Source organism: Mauremys mutica, chromosome 2 (assembly GCF_020497125.1).
Source record: "Mauremys mutica isolate MM-2020 ecotype Southern chromosome 2, ASM2049712v1, whole genome shotgun sequence".
Taxonomy (NCBI): domain Eukaryota; kingdom Metazoa; phylum Chordata; order Testudines; family Geoemydidae; genus Mauremys; species Mauremys mutica.
In genome coordinates this window covers 212060785-212079507 of record NC_059073.1, presented here as the reverse complement: position 1 = coordinate 212079507, position 18723 = coordinate 212060785, and the positions used below count along the sequence as shown (strand labels likewise).

General features: G+C 41.4%; 1 protein-coding gene across 7 annotated transcripts in view; it reads left to right on the top strand.

Moving 5' to 3' along the window:
* TRAK1 (trafficking kinesin protein 1) overlaps window positions 1-14496 on the top strand; it is a 130007-nt gene extending 115511 nt beyond the window's left edge. For 4 of the 7 annotated variants that reach the window (XM_045003887.1, XM_045003886.1, XM_045003885.1 and 1 more), the window contains 2 exons: window positions 6024-6126; window positions 11685-14496. In XM_045003887.1, coding sequence (XP_044859822.1) covers window positions 6024-6126; window positions 11685-12483 — 902 coding nt within the window. In that variant the 3' untranslated portion in view covers window positions 12484-14496. Of the gene's footprint in view, window positions 1-6023; window positions 6127-8075; window positions 8165-11684 lie in introns of all 7 variants that reach the window. The other 3 variants (XM_045003891.1, XM_045003889.1, XM_045003888.1) reach the window with 1 other exon arrangement.
* Window positions 14497-18723: the final 4227 nt, after the last annotated feature.

Here is an 18723-nt window from a genome sequence, read left to right as displayed (position 1 = left end):
CCCTGTAGGGGGCAGAGGAGGGGAGCGCCCTGCAGCAAACTCGGCAGGGCAGCCCATGACCTTCCCTCCCCGCTGACCGAAGCGGCGCGGAGCCCTCCTGGCAGGCAGCGCGGCGGTCGGGGCCGCGTGGCGAGCGCCCTGCTGAAGTGCTGGCCGCCCCCCTTCTCTCTCTCCCCCCCACTCCCTCCCCTTCCCCCCGCTAGACCGGGCGCGCACTCTGCAGCACAGGGAGTCCCCCTGCACCCTGGCTCCAGCTGCCCTGTAGGGTTTTTTTGTTTTGTTTCCCCCCCTGCTTTGCTGGTTGCGCTGTTGTTTCTCCCCCCGCTCGCCCGCTTTGCTGCTCCAGCCACACTGTGTTCCCCCACCCGCTTTGCTGCTGCAGCCGCGCCATTTTTGTTTTGTTTTTCCCGCTCTGTTTTGCCGCTCCAGCCGCGCTGCAGGTTTTTTCCCCCCTGCTTTGCCGCTCCAGCCGCGCCAATTTTTTGTTTTGTGTCCCTCCCCCCCCCCCCGCCCCGGGCGCTTTGCTGCTCCAGCCGCACTGGTTTTTTTTCCCCTGCTTTGCACCCCCCCCACCCCCTTTTTTTTTTTTTTTTTGCTTGGAGTGGCAAAAAAGCCAGAGCTGGCCCTGATGAGGTTACTTGTGTGAAGAAGGATTCCAGGATCAGGCCCGTGCATTCATTTCTTTTTTAAAACTTGACATCTAAAGGTAGAGAGAAGGGGAGTTTTTCAAAACAAGTGCCTAAAATGGTGGAAGTACATAATGAATGCCTTAAATCTGGTTGTTTTTAGGAAGACTAATATATACCTACAAGAGATTATTAGCAATGTATGGAAAAGGAATAAAAATATACTAATATCTATTTAAAACAAGATGTTGATGCACATTTATATTATCTTCTCTAAGACGGTATAAATATTTGAAAGGCAGTTTTGTAAAAGGAAGAGTTGTCAATATTAATTTTTGCTTATTGCTGTTAAAAGTACACCTTTTCCTCAATATAATGCTGTCCTTGGGAGCCAAAAAATCTTACTGTGTTATAGGTGAAACTGCGTTATATCAAACTTGCTTTGATCCACCAGAGTGCACAGCCCCGCCCCTCCGGAGTGCTGCTTTACCACGTTATATCCAAATTCATGTTATATCGGGTCGCGATATATTGAGGTAGGGATGCATTACAGTTTGACTCAAATATCCTAGCCTGCCTACAGTCAGGTAGAAGCCAGATTAATGATAGAAAAATGTGAAACCGCTTCATTTCTGTACTCTGTGGTTATATATTTTGTGACAAGCAGACCTCTGTCAATAAAAGCCTAGAAAAATCATACCCACATAAATAGTGTTTGATACCAGTACCCTTGTTGAACTAATGTATCTGCTTCCATTACAGGCCATTCATTTGAACAATTGCTCACTCATTAAACCCATCCTTGCTCAGTTATGTTATGTTTTAGTCTTTGTTTTTAATGCAAGGTATAGTTAAGGTGTTATGTAATACAAATAAGAAATCATTGATATACCATCGTAGGCATTGTTAAGATGTGTTTTGTTTGGTGGTTTTTTGTTTGGTGGTTTTTACTATAAAACCCGTTAATAGTAACCAAGTAAAATAACATTACTAATATTGAGTCTTTGACTCAGTCTCTCCACCAAAGCCAGGTAATTCTGTCCTCCCTCCTCTAGTGTCTAAGGATTTTAACTCATGAAAGCTTGCTGTTCAGAGAGCCATTCATTGCTCAAGCACAGAACGGAGGGTAGAGAAGAAGCTCCAGAACATCACCTTTGAAGAGGGATGGAGGTAGAAGTACCTTGCTTGCCCTCTTGTAGACACTTGCCTGGGGATCAGTCAGGGTTATGTCCTCTGAACAGCAGAGAGACCCAGCTAATCGGAACATGTGATATCAGCCCCTTTATAAAGGCTGGTTCTGGCAGACTATCCCTGTTTGATTTTTGACTCCAGCAGACATAACTAGGCTGCCTGAGGTAGGCTTTCAGCTGTTAACTTCCCCTTTCTGGTCCTGTTTCCTATCAGCAGAATTAGTCTGCTATAGATTCACCAACAACAGAGAAGGTAAAGCTCAGCGGAGGGGACCTTTCTTGCTCCGTTCGTTGTCCAGGAGAATAAGCCTGTTGTAGGAAGTACCTGAAACATCCACACTGCTGTGCTGTGTGCCACTTGATGACACAGATGATGTTTTTTGCCAGGCTGTCTAGGCTCAAGCATTTCTCCTCCCCTGTGGGGTATGTTAATGATGACACACTAATAATGGATGCAGGGCCCTTGGACTCCATATTTCATATCAAAATAGCATGATTGAAGAAAAGATGCCCTCGCAGGGGACTTGCATTATTAGTCATCCTCCTTCCTTCCTTCCCATCCCTCTAAAGCAGCCATGACTTTTATTTCACTGCAGCAATAAAAGAAATATTTAATGCTTTAAACACTTACAGCACCAAAGAGATCAGCTAGTTCCTCCCAACTACAGTTCACCCTCCCATCCCTGCTTCCAGCCAACCCCTGCTAAAGAAGGCAAAGGGGAATGTGGCTTAAAACCCTAAAGAGGGCAAGTGTCCTTTTGAAGAAGAGTAGTGATGGAGATGATCCCACACTCTAATCAAAGACAAGGGACTAGATCCTTTCCTCAGCACAAGCCCACATACAAAATGCTGGACAGAATGGCTCACTCCAGCTTTTAAAAAACACAAACCTAGTCTCTAAGGCCTCTGAGATGTCGTATGGCCATCCAAGACTTTGAGTCACCCCTCCAATTCCTCCACCTATTTCAGGGGGACTATAGATCTGATGAGAGAAATATTCTGCAGTGCAAAGACAGACAATGCATTCCAATCAGTGCAGCCTCTCACAAGATTAGTCAACATCCTTGGCATAATGGAGAAAAAGAGTCTGGACCCAATATTATGTGTTAATATATTTCTGTTAATTTCAGCAATTTTTTTTCCATTTCTTCCACTAACCAAATTTGTCCTGTGCTCTGTGGGTGAGGCAGGCCCTGGGCACGGAGGGGCTGTAAAACCAGATTAAATGGCCAATTGAGTATTACCCTAGCATTGGGAGCATGGCCAGAATGTCTCTGCACTGTGCTGTATCTGGCTGACAGAATGGCCCTTTGAGGCTGTGGGTAGCCTGGTTGTACCCGAAACAGGCCTGAGCTGCTCTAAATTGCACTGATTGGTCTAAAATCACTTTCGCCCCTCAAGAGAATTTCTTGTCTTTAAAAAAAAAAAAAAAAATTGTGTTTTGCACAATTTCTGTTTTCATCCTACTGTGAATTTTTGTTGTTAATTATTAATGTCTTTTTTAAAAGGATTATTAATAAAAGTACAGAAATGGTCAGGGGCTTTAGCCAGGTGTCCCTGTAATGAAATGTATATAAAACAGACTGAGGCAGGATTCTGAAGATACTCTGCCACCCATCAGCATTGCAGATATTTGTTGTGGAATATGCAGGAGACAGCAGAGCATTTTCCTCCTCTTAAATATAGTTGGCTTTTTTATCTTGATCATTTGATGACTTCTGCAGAAAAGTATTGTTTTAAACGTAACAGGCCGGATCCTCAGCTAGTGTAAAACTACATAGTCCCCGTGAGTTCCACACCAATTTACATCAGCTCAGGATCTGACCCTTGTTCTGTAGGATGGTTTGCTTAGGAATAAGTCTTTTGTTTGCATTTCCTGAACTTTGGGAAGTACTGATCATTTACAATGATGGGTTCTTACTCTCTTCATATTATGTTCAAAGGATGGAAAATGCTACCGCAATCTGATAGACTTCTTTGTTGACTGATGGAGGATGAAGCTGGTCCACGTTCTCCTAGTGGTATTTTGGAGGGTTAAATCTATAGCTTTGAATACCGATTTCTCTTTAATCATTTTGATGTATCCCTTACTATTGGGATCAGTGACTTCTGTACTTTTAGCAGCCTTTTCCTATCTCACAGACTCATTCATTACGAGTTTTGCTTTTGCTAATGCAGCTATATCTTCAGTGTGCCCATTGCAAATCTGAGAGGAAGCACAACTGGTGTCTTCTTCAGTGACTACTGCAATCAATAGGGGAGGGAAATACAATTACTGTTCTGTATCCATGTGTATAATTGGGCTGGGCTCACAATCTCAAACCAGCATTGCATTGTTCTGTTTTTATTCATCATCTAGCAAGAACTGGTTTATCTCTGCTTTGCCTGTCCTTTGATGTTTTCACCAAATAACTTTTTTTTCATGTCTGTTGTTTGAGATCTTTCTCCAGCTTTTATTTTAATTTTTCACAATATGCACAGAATCATGATTGCTAGGCTGTGCCCACTTATACAGTAGATAAATACATTGCTCACCCTAATCTCTAAAGCAATGGGATTCCTGAACCGCCATAATTATCATCTGTGGAGGTGAAGTAAAGCTGGTTGCCTTTTTATTTATTTATTATTATTTTTATAAATACCGTACTAACAACCAAACTTCCTAACAAGACACACCCCAGTGTGTTTAACCAAAAACATTATATTCCATTAGTACATGGCACTATTTCCTATTATTAAAACAATGGAGAGGCTAGCTTCGTAGTGAATCACCTGTCATGTGCTTAGACACTTGTTTCTGTTTTCACCTTTCACTTTGCCCATGCTTTCTCTCGCACCTTATACCCTGTTGATCTCCTACTTTCTTTAAGGACTGTCTGGCTGCACATGAGTATTTGAGCTGTAATATTTTTCAAATGAAAGAGGAAATACAGCCATAATCAGAACCTGCCTTGCTCATTTCTGAGAATCTCTGGAAGTTCTGAATGGTGTGTGGTGTCTGTTCAAGGCAATCTATCAAGCAGTCACATACTGCAACAGTAAAATGTGGCCTAGTCAGGAAATTCCTCAGAGGGCTTGGGTGGGGGGGAATTACACGCATGTTTTATTGTGCATGTTGTTTTGGCCACCACTAATTTTTAAAAGCTCAGATAGTAAATAAGAGCCTATGCAATCATGATATCTTTGATTATAGTATTTAACTTCTTTGGTTGTTCCTCAAGCTTCTCAGATGCATGGCTCCTAAACTTTCTGATTAGTTTGCAATGGAATATATTCCACAGCTGCATTTTATAGCAAATAAAAAATAAATAAATAACCCCCACACAACATACCACTCTGCTAAGAACTTAAGTACATCATCTTAACCACTTAATGTTTCTTTTCCCTACAAACCAGACCACCTCCTTTCCCAGATTATCTATACTGTCATCAGAATGTAAGAGCTGACATTTTTACAGTGAAGTTACCATTGGCGGTACCAAAATGTTTTTCTGTACCTGTCACAACATATACTTATGAATAATCAAAAATTGCTATCTACTGCGGCTGTGGATATTATGCCTTAAAAAACAAGGAAATGTCTCAGATGTACAGTAGTGGATCCAAAATTTTAAAATTATCCTGTCTGTGGATTTGAAAGTCAGATAGAGAGGAGTCACAGTACATCCTGACCCTTACTAGTAAGGGTTTCTGTAGCTTTAGCCTACATAGCATAGCTGGATCCATTACTGAAATGAAAGGTAATGGGGATGCCTTTGCCTGGATCAATCCAGAAGCTGAATTGCAAGAGTGTTCAGGATGTTGTAGATGTTCTGAAACCTTGTCTGCACTGGGAATGTTTTCCTATAATTCCCACTGTTGCTGCCACTGTCCAAGGGTGTTGGTGGTGGTGGCGGCAGCTGGCATTTTAAGTACTGTATCATCTGAACCTCTTTGATAGTACCAGTGAAACTAGACTGGTGAAAGTAATGGTGGGAAAATTTAGCAACTATTTTATTATTGTCAGAATAAACTTAGACTTGTGGAGATTGGTTTGCAGAATGGATGCCAATTCCAATAACCCAGTAAGCTTGTATATTTCACCTTCCCTGCATCGATCCAGTCCAAGGTATCACATCACTTTTTGCATCTGTTTGTGAGCACACCGAACTTTTTATTTTCCTTTTATATATAAATGCAAAGAATTTGCCTTTTTTTTTTAATTTAGTACATCATCCTGGGAAGTGCATGTCACAAACCAACTCCACCTTCACCTTCACCACCTGCCGCATTCTGCACCCTTCTGATGAGCTCACACGAGTCACTCCAAGGTAAGGGTTTTCAATGACACAAACAGTTCAGGGATGCCACAATCCCGTGGGGAGGAAAAAGCAAAGGAGTGGCATAAGCAAGGGAATAGCAATGATATGCATGGGGATGACGGAGAGAGGGAATAACAAACCTGAAATGTGTTCTCCCCTTCCTCCAGTTCCCTGTCAAATCTCTCAACCTCCTCCCGTTCTGAAAGGATGTGTAATGCCTGGCTTAACAAAGCCAATTGAGATATTGCAGAACCTACCTTTCCTGCTATTCAAATCTGGCACAGGTTGGAAGTGATTAACGGTTGCTTTAAGTCTCTTGGCCCAGTGGTATGCTACCAATGTTTGAACAAAGGGCTTCCATAAAAGTGCATCCATTGGTAAATCTTAAGTACCAAATGTGTAAATGGTCTGAGGGTGACACTCACCCCAGTGCAGAGCACCAGCACAAGGAGCCCTCTGTCCACTGAAACCCTTTAGACTTTAGTGGCACAAAGGCTTTGTGCTGCGCCTCTGCACATTTCACCTGTAGAGAAGAGTGTGGGACTAATGAGTCTATTCATTTGTTATCCCATTTAAACAAATACTGGAGAGACTAAGACCGTATTATACAGTCATCGGGAAAGTATTTGAAAATATCTGGCCCTTGGTACAAGGGGAAAAAATAAATAAAGCAAAGAGGTAATTTTAGAAGCTCCAGAGATAACTTTCTTCTCTTGAATCTGAAGAGAGGATTCCGCACTGGCCAGATGAGGGAGGGAAGGGACTCAACCAGCCTCCACGAAATTGTTCAAACACTCTCTCCAGTTTGATGGTGGAATCTTAAGCTCCTGAGAGCCCCCTGCCATACATCAGAGGGACTGTTTGAAAATGAATTGATGGTCTCAATCTAGTCCCTAGTGAACAGTCATCTCATAATAATTGGCACTAATAGGCACTGTGTTAGTCAAGAGGGTTAGGATTTGATGACTAAAGAGGGTGAATGGACTTTACACCTAAAGATGGACCCACCAGAACTAGGTGGAGGCCAGTATGTAAAGTATTTTTTCCATTTAGAAAGACTACACCCAGTTTTCTGACCTTTCTACCATCTTCAGCCTGCACAAGGGAGAGTACCACTGTTGTCCTCATTCACAAGCCAATTCAGAGATCTAGATCAGGGGTAGGCAACCTATGGCACGGGTGCCAAAGGCGGCACGGAAGCTGATTTTCAGTGGCACTCACACTGCCCGCGTCCTGGCCACCAGTCCAGGGGGCTCTGCATTTTAATTTATTTTTAAATGAAGCTTCTTAAACATTCTGAAACCTTATTTACTTTACATACAACAATAGTTTAGTTATATAGTATAGACTTATAGAAAAAGACCTTCTAAAAAGGTTAAAATGTATTATTGGCACGTGAAACCTTAAATCAGAGTGAATAAATGAAGACTCGGCACACCACTTCTGAAAGGCTGCCGACCCCTGAACTACATTAATGAAGGGCAGTGCTTAGAAATCAAATTGGCCCAACTACTGGTAGCCAAAGCAGAACTTTTGAGAACTAAGGGAATGTGAACACCTGCTGGATTGTGGGTATTTGGAAAGGAAGTACAAATTCATTATGGGAAATGGAACTGTTTACACTTACACTTCCGTGTGGTATAAATTAAGAACCATGCTATGAGTGGCTTTTCCCTTCCAGCACCACCATTTAAATAAGTTACTCTTATTTTGCTGCAACATCTCTCCTAAAATGTAGACATTGTTTGCGCTGTTAATAATGGCCATAACAATCTTCTTGAGATTCATTGGTTACTAAACTTAACAAGTTTGCTACAACCAGTAACTAAACTCAGCTTCATTTTAGCAAATTCTCAGGGACTAAGTTGCCCTGGCACCATTCATTCAGAAATATGTGATGCTGTCAACAGAACTGTTGGTGAGGAGGAGCTTCTTAAACTATAAATGATTCTTCACAGGTCATGTGAGGAGGAGGATGAAACTGCATTATGTCACGTTATGCTGAGAGGAGATATAGGGCAGACACTATGACCCAACGTGACAGGGGGTGAGCAAACACTGCCAGCAGTGTCTGTGCTGGCGGGGTCGTATAGAAGAAATTCTAGTGTGTGTGGCACCAGCTAACCCAAAAAGTGTAGATATTTACCCACTCGGTTACATTCTAACCTAACATTCTAACCCAGGTTACATTCTAATCAGACTAAATTTCATGTAGCAAAGCAAGGTGCTGATTTTCCTAGACCTTATCCTGAAGCTGTCCCTAGTTTGACGCACTTAAGCCCCTTTGGGTCTTTATTTGTTTTTGTTTTGTGATTGTATTTGAGATACCCTGCAGTGGTTCTGTTGGGTGGGCAAAGAATTCCCAATGAAGGCAATGCTAAGAAAGTGATGCCAATATAAAAGTTGTTTTCATGCAGCACTGGCTTTCTGTTGCATTTTAATGTGTATCTGCAGTGGCAGCGCAGCAGAAATGTAAGCCTGAGTTTCTAGAAATAAAATCAAATTGGAGATGGAAGGAGTGTGGAGAGAGGGCATTCCTGTCAATAGGGTAGTCACTAAGGAGACCAGAAGCAATTTAGTCTATAATTTGAAATGAAACAGAATACCTATGACAGTGGTGGTTTGGGTTTTTTTTTTAAATAGGACTTCTTTAAAAATTGACCATTATCTGTAGTGTCCCAAGTTTAGTTTCCGACATTTCTTTGGTTTCCCACTAAAAATCAGTTCACAGAGTAAACGTTCTCCTGTTTTCTCTATTCCCATGCTTTTGCACCCCTACTCTTAGCCAATTTAGGAGATGTATTATAGTGGCTGTCATGTTGTCCATTGCTCTTAATGTTGCCAAACTAATCAGAGGTATGAAGATTCAGCTTTAATCTATTGCCATAGGAAAAGTTCCTCACTAGCTTCCCCCCTTTCACAGCCTTGTAGAGTGTGTGTGTGTGTGTGTGTGCGCGCGCGCACATTGGTGACGTGTTATCTTCCCAGCTACAATGAGAGGCCCTCCCCCAACACTGCTCACTGTCCAGACAAGCAGTGAGGAAATGTAAAGAGTGCGGACCAACCGCAGTACATCTGCATGTCAAGCTATTTGGCACTGTAGACAGGTGCTGCACTTACAGGTAAAAGCCACCAGGTGGTGCAAGAAAATACATTCTGTAGTAACTGAGAGGATGCTTTTCAAATTATGATGGATAAACTGCTTTAGCTATTCAAACACTGTGCTTTACTGCACTTCATATCTGGCCTTATTTAGATTTCCCTTTGACAAACTACAGCTGCAGAATAAAATGCAGTAGCCCCTGGAGACTGATATGTTCCCTTTCTAGGTATGTCTAGTCTAGAGTTTGTGGTCCTGTTTTCATTCAAGTTAATTAATTGCCAAATGCCACTTAGGCTGAGTTGGAGTATTTGTGGAGTGTGTCGACTTGCATTTGATGTAGTGTAAATTAACTTGAGTGAATTGGCAATCCATTACCTAGGTCTGGTCTACCCTGCAGACTTACACTGGTATAACTGCATCACTCAGGGGTGTGAAAAATCCACATCCCCTGTCCAACGTAGTTACACCGACCTAACCTCCTGGGGTAGACAGCACTACGATGGTGGGAGAGCTTCTCCCGTTGACATAGCTACTGTCTCTCAGGGAGGTTGATTAACTATGCTGACAGGAGAGCTCTCTCCCATCGATGTAGAGCATCTTCATTAAACCACCACAGCGACACAGCTGCGCCGATGCACCGTGTGAAGTGTAGACCTGCCCCTAGAGTTAAAATAGGACCAGTCTCAGCAAACTCTACGGTATTGTCTGCATGGGAGAAAAAGGTGTTTTTTTTAATTTAGGCCTTGTCTGCACTTGGAAGTGTACCAAAATAATCATTCCAGAATAGCTATTTTGGTACATTTACAAGAGTAAACAAGCCTTTAGCTTAACTCAGTTGAACCTCCCCCTTAGTGTCCATGTAGACACAGCATAGCCCTTTCAAACATTCTTAAAGGGACTATGCAGCCATTAAGGGGAGTTAAACTGGATTGAAAAAACTTTTTTTGCTCATCGAGATATGGCCAAAGAGGCTGAATTTCAGTAAAGGGTGAGGAGATCCCTATAGTTGGAAATCACTCTCTAAAGTCTGTAAAGCATTTTGGAATTCACCTGCATGAAGATGTGTATTTGAAGTGTTACCTATATTTGTGGTAGGGCATGCCTAAAACACTGTGAATGGGGTCTTATCTAGTATCCATTGATAATACAAGCCCTCCTTTTGACTTTAGTAGGTTTCAATAGGGCTTATACAGACAGCAAGTTTTTAAGGATGACCACAGTATGCCTGCAGGGTGCTGAAGATGCGGGGCCTCAGAATTTTCACTTAGGCGCACTGGATCCAGATTGTAACTCTTGTCACCACTGTACTTTTAATTCTTCAGAAATGCAAGTTAAGTTGAATCCCCATTCATGTGAGAAGGACCAGCCACTGGGGAGGGGAAAACTCATCAAAATTAGTGCCACAGGTTATACATTTTTTTAACCAATAGAATAAAAAATGCTATTGGTCAGATACAAGAAATATGCCTGCATGTGTGTTGACAGTGTTTGTTGCCTGTGTTTTATATTTAATGTGCCGGTTGTTCCTGACCTGCACTGTCTGACTTGCTGTTGGGATTGTTTTTGTTTCTTTAGATGGGAGAGGGTTGGGCAGGGGATGTTCAATGCTTTCCCTGGTTCAAGACTATGCAAATAAGCATGAAATCTGTGGACACCAAACATAACAATAAAACTGACCCATATTGTATTTGGTTTGCTGCTGAGTTATCGATTATTCAACTAACAAATTATTGATAATCAGTGGCCTGCTTTTTTCAGAGGTGTGGAGTACCTAATGGGAGTCTTTCTGGTAGCGAGTGGTCAGCACCTCCGAAAATCAGGGACCAAGTCTTTTTTCCCCTCTTTTTGCTCAGTTTAATAAAAGGGCTTGTTTTAATCAGACGGATGGTGAAAATACCAACTCCCAGCTTCTCCGTTACAACCACTTCTGCAGCCAGTTGATCAGAACAGGTTCTGCTTCCCACCTGCTTCTCTCATGGGATAGTAAGATACAGCATTACTGGAATCATTAGCAGTTTGGTGGGTGGGGAGTTGCCGCTCTGAGCCATATCCTGGTCTCATTGAAGTCAGTGGCCAACTCCAATTTACTTAATCCTTGCCCTATTGAAGTCATTGGGAGTTAGGGCCAAGTACTGATCCCATTCTAGTCAGTGGCTGAAGAGGAAATGCTCTAGCAGCTGAATTATTAAAGACCGTTTATTTGTGGTTATGTCAAAGGATGTTTGATGCAAGGTGCTGGGAAATCATTAATCCAGCCATTCTGGACAAAAATGATGTTTAAAGCTGAGCTCCAGATGTTCAAAGTGATGATCTTTAGAACTCAATGTCCTGTATACAGCAAATTTCCAAGAGTCGGCAGATCTTTTGCGTCGGCTTTTCAGGCTCCCTTATAAATGGAATACTTGTTCACGTTGAAAATCTTTACCCGGGCTCATTAATTCACCTTTTCTTCCTTTGTTTTCAGCCTTAATGCGGCCCCTACTCCAGCTTGCGGCAGCCTTGGCAATTTGAAAGGCACCCCGGTCGCTACCCCATGCACCCCTCGGCGCCTAAGCTTGGCAGAATCCTTCACTAACCTTCGGGAATCCACAACTACGATGAGCACATCCTTGGGCCTGGTGTGGCTGCTTAAAGAACGAGGCATCTCAGCAGCAGTGTACAATCCACACAGCTGGGACAGGGCCAGCAAAGGCACCATCCTGAACCCGTACTCTCCTAAAATGGCGATCATTCCTTCCACTCCTCCGAACTCACCTATGCAGACTCCCTCTTCTTCCCCACCTGCTTTTGAGTTCAAGTGCACCAGCCCTCCTTATGACAACTTCCTTGCTTCCAAACCTGCCAGCTCCATTTTGAAGGAGGTGAGAGAGAAAAAGAACATCAGGAACAGTGAGAGTCAGACCGACGTGTCTGTCTCCAACCTTAACCTTGTGGACAAAGTAAAGCGGTTCGGGATTGCCAAAGTAGTTAGCTCGGGGCAAACGCAAGCGCCTCCCTTAACTGATGATGAGGGACCTCTTCTCTGTGGGGCACAAGGACCAGTAAGGGCCTTTGTTCCCCGAGGCTTGGCCCCAGAAGGCCTTCAGTTGGGCTGCCCTTCTGCAACAAGTGCTATCGGGGGTATTCAGCTGAACACTGGCATTCGAAGGAATCGGAGCTTCCCAACCATGGTGGGTTCCAGCATGCAGATGAAGGGCCCTGCAACTCTCACTTCTGGCATCCTAATGGGAGCCAAGCTCCCTAAGCAAACTAGCTTACGATGAAGGACTACATTTTTATGGCTAGACTTTTAAAGAGATACCAAGAACCCGCCTCCAACTTTTTTTCTTCCATTGCCTCCTGAGTTTGACAAATCAACTTTGTGCCTAATGGGAGAGTGTGTAAACTTTGTACAGTTTGTAAATATGTACCAGATATATTGTAACTAATTTGTTTATTTTACTGTTCAGTTGAGTGCAAAATGTTCTGACACTGCAGTTGCTGTATTAGGGTTTAACTTGCTAACCTTCTGAAAGGTGTTTGTTTTTTTTAAGATGCACTGAAAAAAACAAAAACAAACCACAATCCATGGATGGAAGAATATGAATTCTGTAGCTAGCCTAACTTGACCTAGCATAGCAAGGTTATTGACCATGTTATCTGAGACATTGGAATAACAGCAACAGGGAGCATTTGTGCTTCGGTAAGTGCTAAACAAAGTAGTCAGCTTAGCATCTGTGTTAATTTCATTTTGCCCTTGTGGATGAAGTGGGTTATCCAAGCGTGTGGCAGTTATGCTTGAATTGATGAGACATTTTTCTGTTTTTGTTTTGTTTTTCCTGGTATGATAAACTTGAACTAGTACTATGTTTTGAGGTCAACAGGCCTGCTATGTGCCTGGAAAAATGACACATTTCCACTACTGCTGTTTCTTCTGGCACATCTGTATTCTGTGTGATTCACTTTATTTTTTTCAATATTGCACTGGATTGTGGAAGGAAAAATGCTTTACATTGTGTTCTCTTGCTGACACTGAAAATCACACCTTACAAACAATCCCTAAAGAGACTAGTTTTCACACTCACAAGATAACATGGCAACCACTTCCTGGGAGCCAGAGTCACTGAACAGATTGGAAAACTGTCTTGTTTGAAAAGATCGTTTGGCGAAAGCAGTCTTGGAAAAAGGTGTGTGCTTGAAATATCATGCAGGGAAGAACCACAAAAGTATTTAGTAACAGAATATGGTACAAGCAAGGGAAAGCAGCTTTTGAGCTTATATTTGACTTTTTGCTACAGGTTTTATATATAAAGAAAACAATCCACTAAGTGGTTTTATAACAAGGTGAGGCTATTTTCTACTTAGCTTTCATCATTTTTCATAGAAACCTGTTTCCATCCACGTGTTGTAAACTTGCCAGAAGTAACAGCCATTTGAAAACATATTTGTATTCCCCTGCTATAATAAGCCCATGTGCTTTCAATCAGAAAAGCCCAGTATTTGTTAGAATTTTCTTTCCTGTCCCTCCCAGTTTTATGCAAGGTGCTTGCAAGAATATTTGTTAGCTCTTAACATAGAAAGGGACAAAACATTTCTGTAGCCAAGAAAAGATTATTTTTGAGCTTTCATTTAAAAAATCAGCATCTGCTTTTTCCCTTGTAGTCTCTGTGAAGTTTAAAATCAAGCAGCCAGTTTATTTATTGCCACCAATACTGCACTACGTGTAATTGCCGTGAATTGCCATTTGTACCAGACTGTTACTAAATCATTAGCACTGATCATTTCTTGTATCAATGGAACTGTCTTTTAGTCTTTGTGACAAAGAGAAGGATGTCTTTGAATGAAGTAGATATTACAATAGTGCAATGATATTTTGAGAGAAAACACATGAGCCAAATATTGCATGTGTTTGAAGACTTCTATTTATTCTATGAACTTTAAAAAAAAGTTTTAGTAAGATGTCATCAGCTCTGTTTGCTGTTGTATATGTGCACTTACTGCAAGTAACTTTAAATATCTTTTTATTTGAATGTATCTTTAAAACTAGATAGAATAACAATTAGATCTGAAAAATAATTGAGTTATATGGGCCGTTTTATGTACCCAGAGAGAGAGAGCAATACCATGTGAGAATTAAAAATGTAAAAGCTAATCATGCAATTTGGAAAATATTATTATTTAGCCTTTAAATCAACAGTAGGAGCTGTCCAACCACCAGAAAGCAGTTGTAACACATCAGAAAGATAAAATTTACATTTTCTTCACTAATGAATATCAATAAAACAAAATAAAAATTATATTGTTGTGTATTATTCAGCTTTATCCTGGAGTTTTAAGGTGATAAATACTTTCACCTCAAAATGCCATATTGCTTCTTGAGTTATCAAAAGGAATGTAAGCTAATGTGGCTTTTAATATCTGTGATTACTAAACTATGCTAAATATAAAACTGGTAAAAAATGAACAAAAAAAGGGAAGGGAAATTATGAAAAATACTGGGAAAAATAATTCTTCAACCAACTGTGGAACTGGATGAAGTTTTGGTGGTTGTTTTTTTGTTTTAGTTTTTTAATTTCAACATTTTGTCCAGTAAAGCCCAAGCCCCAGGAAGATAATAAATGTGGACTTTATATAGCGTGTGTATATTCTGTTCAGAGCAGGTCATGAACTCTCCCTGGTTATGGACTATATAAAAATGGTACTGTTTAAACATCGAAGTATAGAGATGGTGTGAGGCCAGAGGAGTCCAGCACGAACCTGGGTCGGGTCTAGTCATATTCAGTATCTTCATTATTGATTTGTAAGAGGAAATAAACACCAAATTAATGACATTTTCAAGTAATATTAAATTGAAAGTAGGCACAAATACCAATGAGGGCAGAGTAATAAAACAAAAGGATCCATAGAGATTGGGGAGGGACAAACCTGGAGAATAGTAATGCCAAGAGAGACTTGGGAGGATTTGCATCATATCAAATTAGACATGAGTTTGCAATATCATTTTGGCAGCTGCAAAGAAAAGATGGGTGCAGTTACAGGCTGCATACATAGAGACATCCTATCAATGAATAGAGGTTAATAGATTTCCTCTCTACAGCTCCATTGCAACTCTGCCAGAAATTGTGTTCAGTTCTAGGAATCTCATTATCAAAGATAGTGATTAATTGGAAGGAGTTCTGGAGGGACCGACCTATGTGAACAGACTGCGTTAAGTATGTTCAACTCCAGCTCAAGAGATGATTGTGTTGAGGAGGGTTAGAAGTTAGATGTTTGAAGGGTGTAAATGGGAAGTTATTTTTCAGTATATGAGGGGGGTGCATAGCCAGGAGTATATATACGATAGCCCCTGTACTGTTTTTGTTCCCTCCGGCCTGTGATGTTTTGTCTTACTAGATTATAAGCTCTTCTGTGAGGCTGGGGCTGCCTTTTGCTATAGGTCTACACGGCACCCAGCACGACAGGACTCCAACCTAGTTAGGGCCTCTTGGCACACGCCTGTTTAGCTTTTAGGAATCTTAATGGGTCAGGATGGGTGAATGGTCTAGAAATTACTTTGACATTTCACAACAATCTTCCTTAGAATGGTACAATTCTGATTTAGGAGGGATCTCTAGGACTAAGCTTCCGAATTTCTGTTCAAATCTTCTCTACTGATAATCAGAGAGCTCAGTCTCCCAGAGAAAACATTTCTCTTTGGATTCATTTTGTACAGTAACAAAAACAGTGTCCAGAAACACCTGGCTGTAAAACCTGAACCAGAACTCTTCTCATATGTCATGGAATTAATTATTTCCTTTAACTCGTGTAGAGGAAACAAGGGCCTGGGACTCTTTTATCTTTACAAAAAGCTCTGGGGAATTTCAGTGCTCTTCCTTGTGGGATAACCCTCTTGTCCCTTGAGAGATTTTTAATTTTTTTCTGCTGGACCCTGTTTCTCCTACTGTCTGTCCATGCCCACTTTCTCAGCACATGGAAGGTGGCAAGCATTGTAAGGGCATCTAAAGAAGTGGGTTTTTTACCCATGATAATTTGTGCCCAAATAAATCTGTTAGTCTTCAAGATGCCACCTCACTCCTCATTGTTTTTGTGGATACAGACTAGCACTGCTACCCCTCTGAGACATTATAAGGGCATATGATATATACATGGCAGACATAAATGAAAAGCAGTTCCCTTAAGCAGTGGAAGGAAAAGCATGGCTTCCAGAGTGGTGCTCATGGGTGGGTTTAGCAAGGTGTTAAGAAGGCTGCTAAAGTTTCACAAGCAATAGCAGAAAATGGTGCAGAATGAGAAAATAATGTATTGTTATGTAGGGCGTTGATTGGAAATTTATTGAAGCTGGTGGGTGGAACAGCTGCCCTTCATTCAGAGTAAATGTAAAAAGCAATTAAGCTCCTTAATAGAATAGATATCAGAAACAATAGGCACCTCTACCAAAAATGCAGGCTACTTGCAAGGTCAGTCAGGAATCTGAGCTATATGGGCAGAAGGGTTTCACTGGGAACTGATTGCAAATGCAAGAGGCTGCATATTGTTTGAGGTGCATATGTGTGTCAGAGAGAGAGAGAGAGAGAAGGCAGCAAGGAAGCCCAGAGACAGCAAAACAGCACTTTTAGCATGATCCTGAGAAAAAGCTCAGAGCTTTGGGTAAAGTGCTGGCTGGAAAGAGGCTTGGAACTATGAGCAAAGAAACTTTCTCCAATTGTTGGATTCTGCCTATGTTCAGGGAAACAGGACGTTGTGTACACTTTTTATAAATAAATAGGGTTGCACCAAAGAAATACCTGTCTCTCATCAATTTCTCCCCTTAACAGAAACAACCCGCAAAATCCAAATATTGGCTAACCACTTGGGTCAAAAAAAGATTAAAATGTTCAATTTGCAAGCATTGTATGTAAGTTTTTAGGGTGTAATTGGTGAAAAATTGTTTTCTTTTAAAAATGTAAATGGACTTTAATGTTGATGGTCCCGTGAATCCCTACATTTCAAGAGATTATCTAAAAATCCAAATGCAGAAACTGGCTTATTTTCCTGTTGGGATAAAGAAGTTGTATCAGAGATATTAAGGCCTTTACCCTCTCCTTAAAATGCTGATTCGTTGTGGCCTATAAACCCTACTCGTTCTCTTTTACTAACAGTTTCATTAATACCTACACCCACAGCTCTCTCTTCAAATTTACACTCCCTAAACAAAGCAACCACATGATCTAAACATTGATAACCTTTCTTCTCCCTACCCTACAGTGTTAACTATCCTACAGCATGTTACATGCCCCATCCTGCAATATATGCAGAGATAGGTGTTTGTACAGAGCCCCATTTACGTCTATGGGGCTTTGTGCAAACAGAGGGACCTGCCTGTATCCCTCTCCTTGTAGGATGAAAGCATTAAGCTCTTTGGGAAGGGACATCTTCTTTTACTTGTCTGTAAAATGTTTTCCGCATTTATGCGTCCATCAAAATAAAGTATTATCTGGTATGCCATCTTACTACTCAGAGTTAAGCTCTTCTTTCATTGGCTTGTGTGTTTTCTCCAGATATTGAAGTGGATGAAGTCTGGATCTTCTGGCATCCCATGATACCTTCTCCACTTGACCAGGTGGATTAGTATGATTTTTCGAGTTCTGTTAGTCGCTTCTGTCTGTGATGGAGCAAATACTACTACTGCAGAGATCTAAGAAAAAAAGCAAGGGATGATGGTTTAGTAATCTTCACAGGAAGCAGGAAAGGCGAAAGAAATTAACTTACTGTAGAAATTATGAAGGTAAAATTATTAAACTATTACACTCAAGGAAGGGATTTGTAAAATCAATATGATGTGCCATAGCACACGAGAGGAACATTAGCCTCCCTGGGAATAGTGCAGTTCCCTGCTCAGTTCCAAGCCAGTCAAACTGTACTGTCATGTTGGTTAACACTTTGAGAGATACTAACTACCCATTGGGGCCCGAAAGGAGCCTCTTTTAAGAAAGACAAAACTCCTGCAGAATCCTCAGAGAAGATCCCTATTTAAGGTACCTCTCTTAAGACATGCACTTAAATAATCCCGAAGGTTTAAAAAAAAAAGTTGGATTCTCAGCAACCCTAACGTCGCTATCTCGCACCACATGGCTGGTTTTGGGTCAATGACATTTACGTTTTAATATTCCTCATGGAATTTGTCTCCAGTTTTACAAAATTTACACACAGTGAAATTTATTTTTGGCTCGAGGTTCCTACCATCTTTTGAGCTCAAAACAAACCGGTGTAATAATTTATTTTTCTGACTCTGCTTCTGTATTTGTTTCCAGTCAAGACAATGATGTACCAGAGCAGCCAGAGTGCTATCTACTGCCTTTGTATCGCCACCAGAGGGCACTCTGAGACCTCTACAGCTCTGGAAATAAGGAAATGCTCCCACAGGGTCTGCTAAGGCATTTCAGGTGCAGGGTAATGCTTGATTCTTCAGCCAGTCTGGTCACGCCGTTGCAAGCGAAGGTTTTGAGGTCAAGTGAATAGCAAAAAGTCACACATTCGATGGTCTG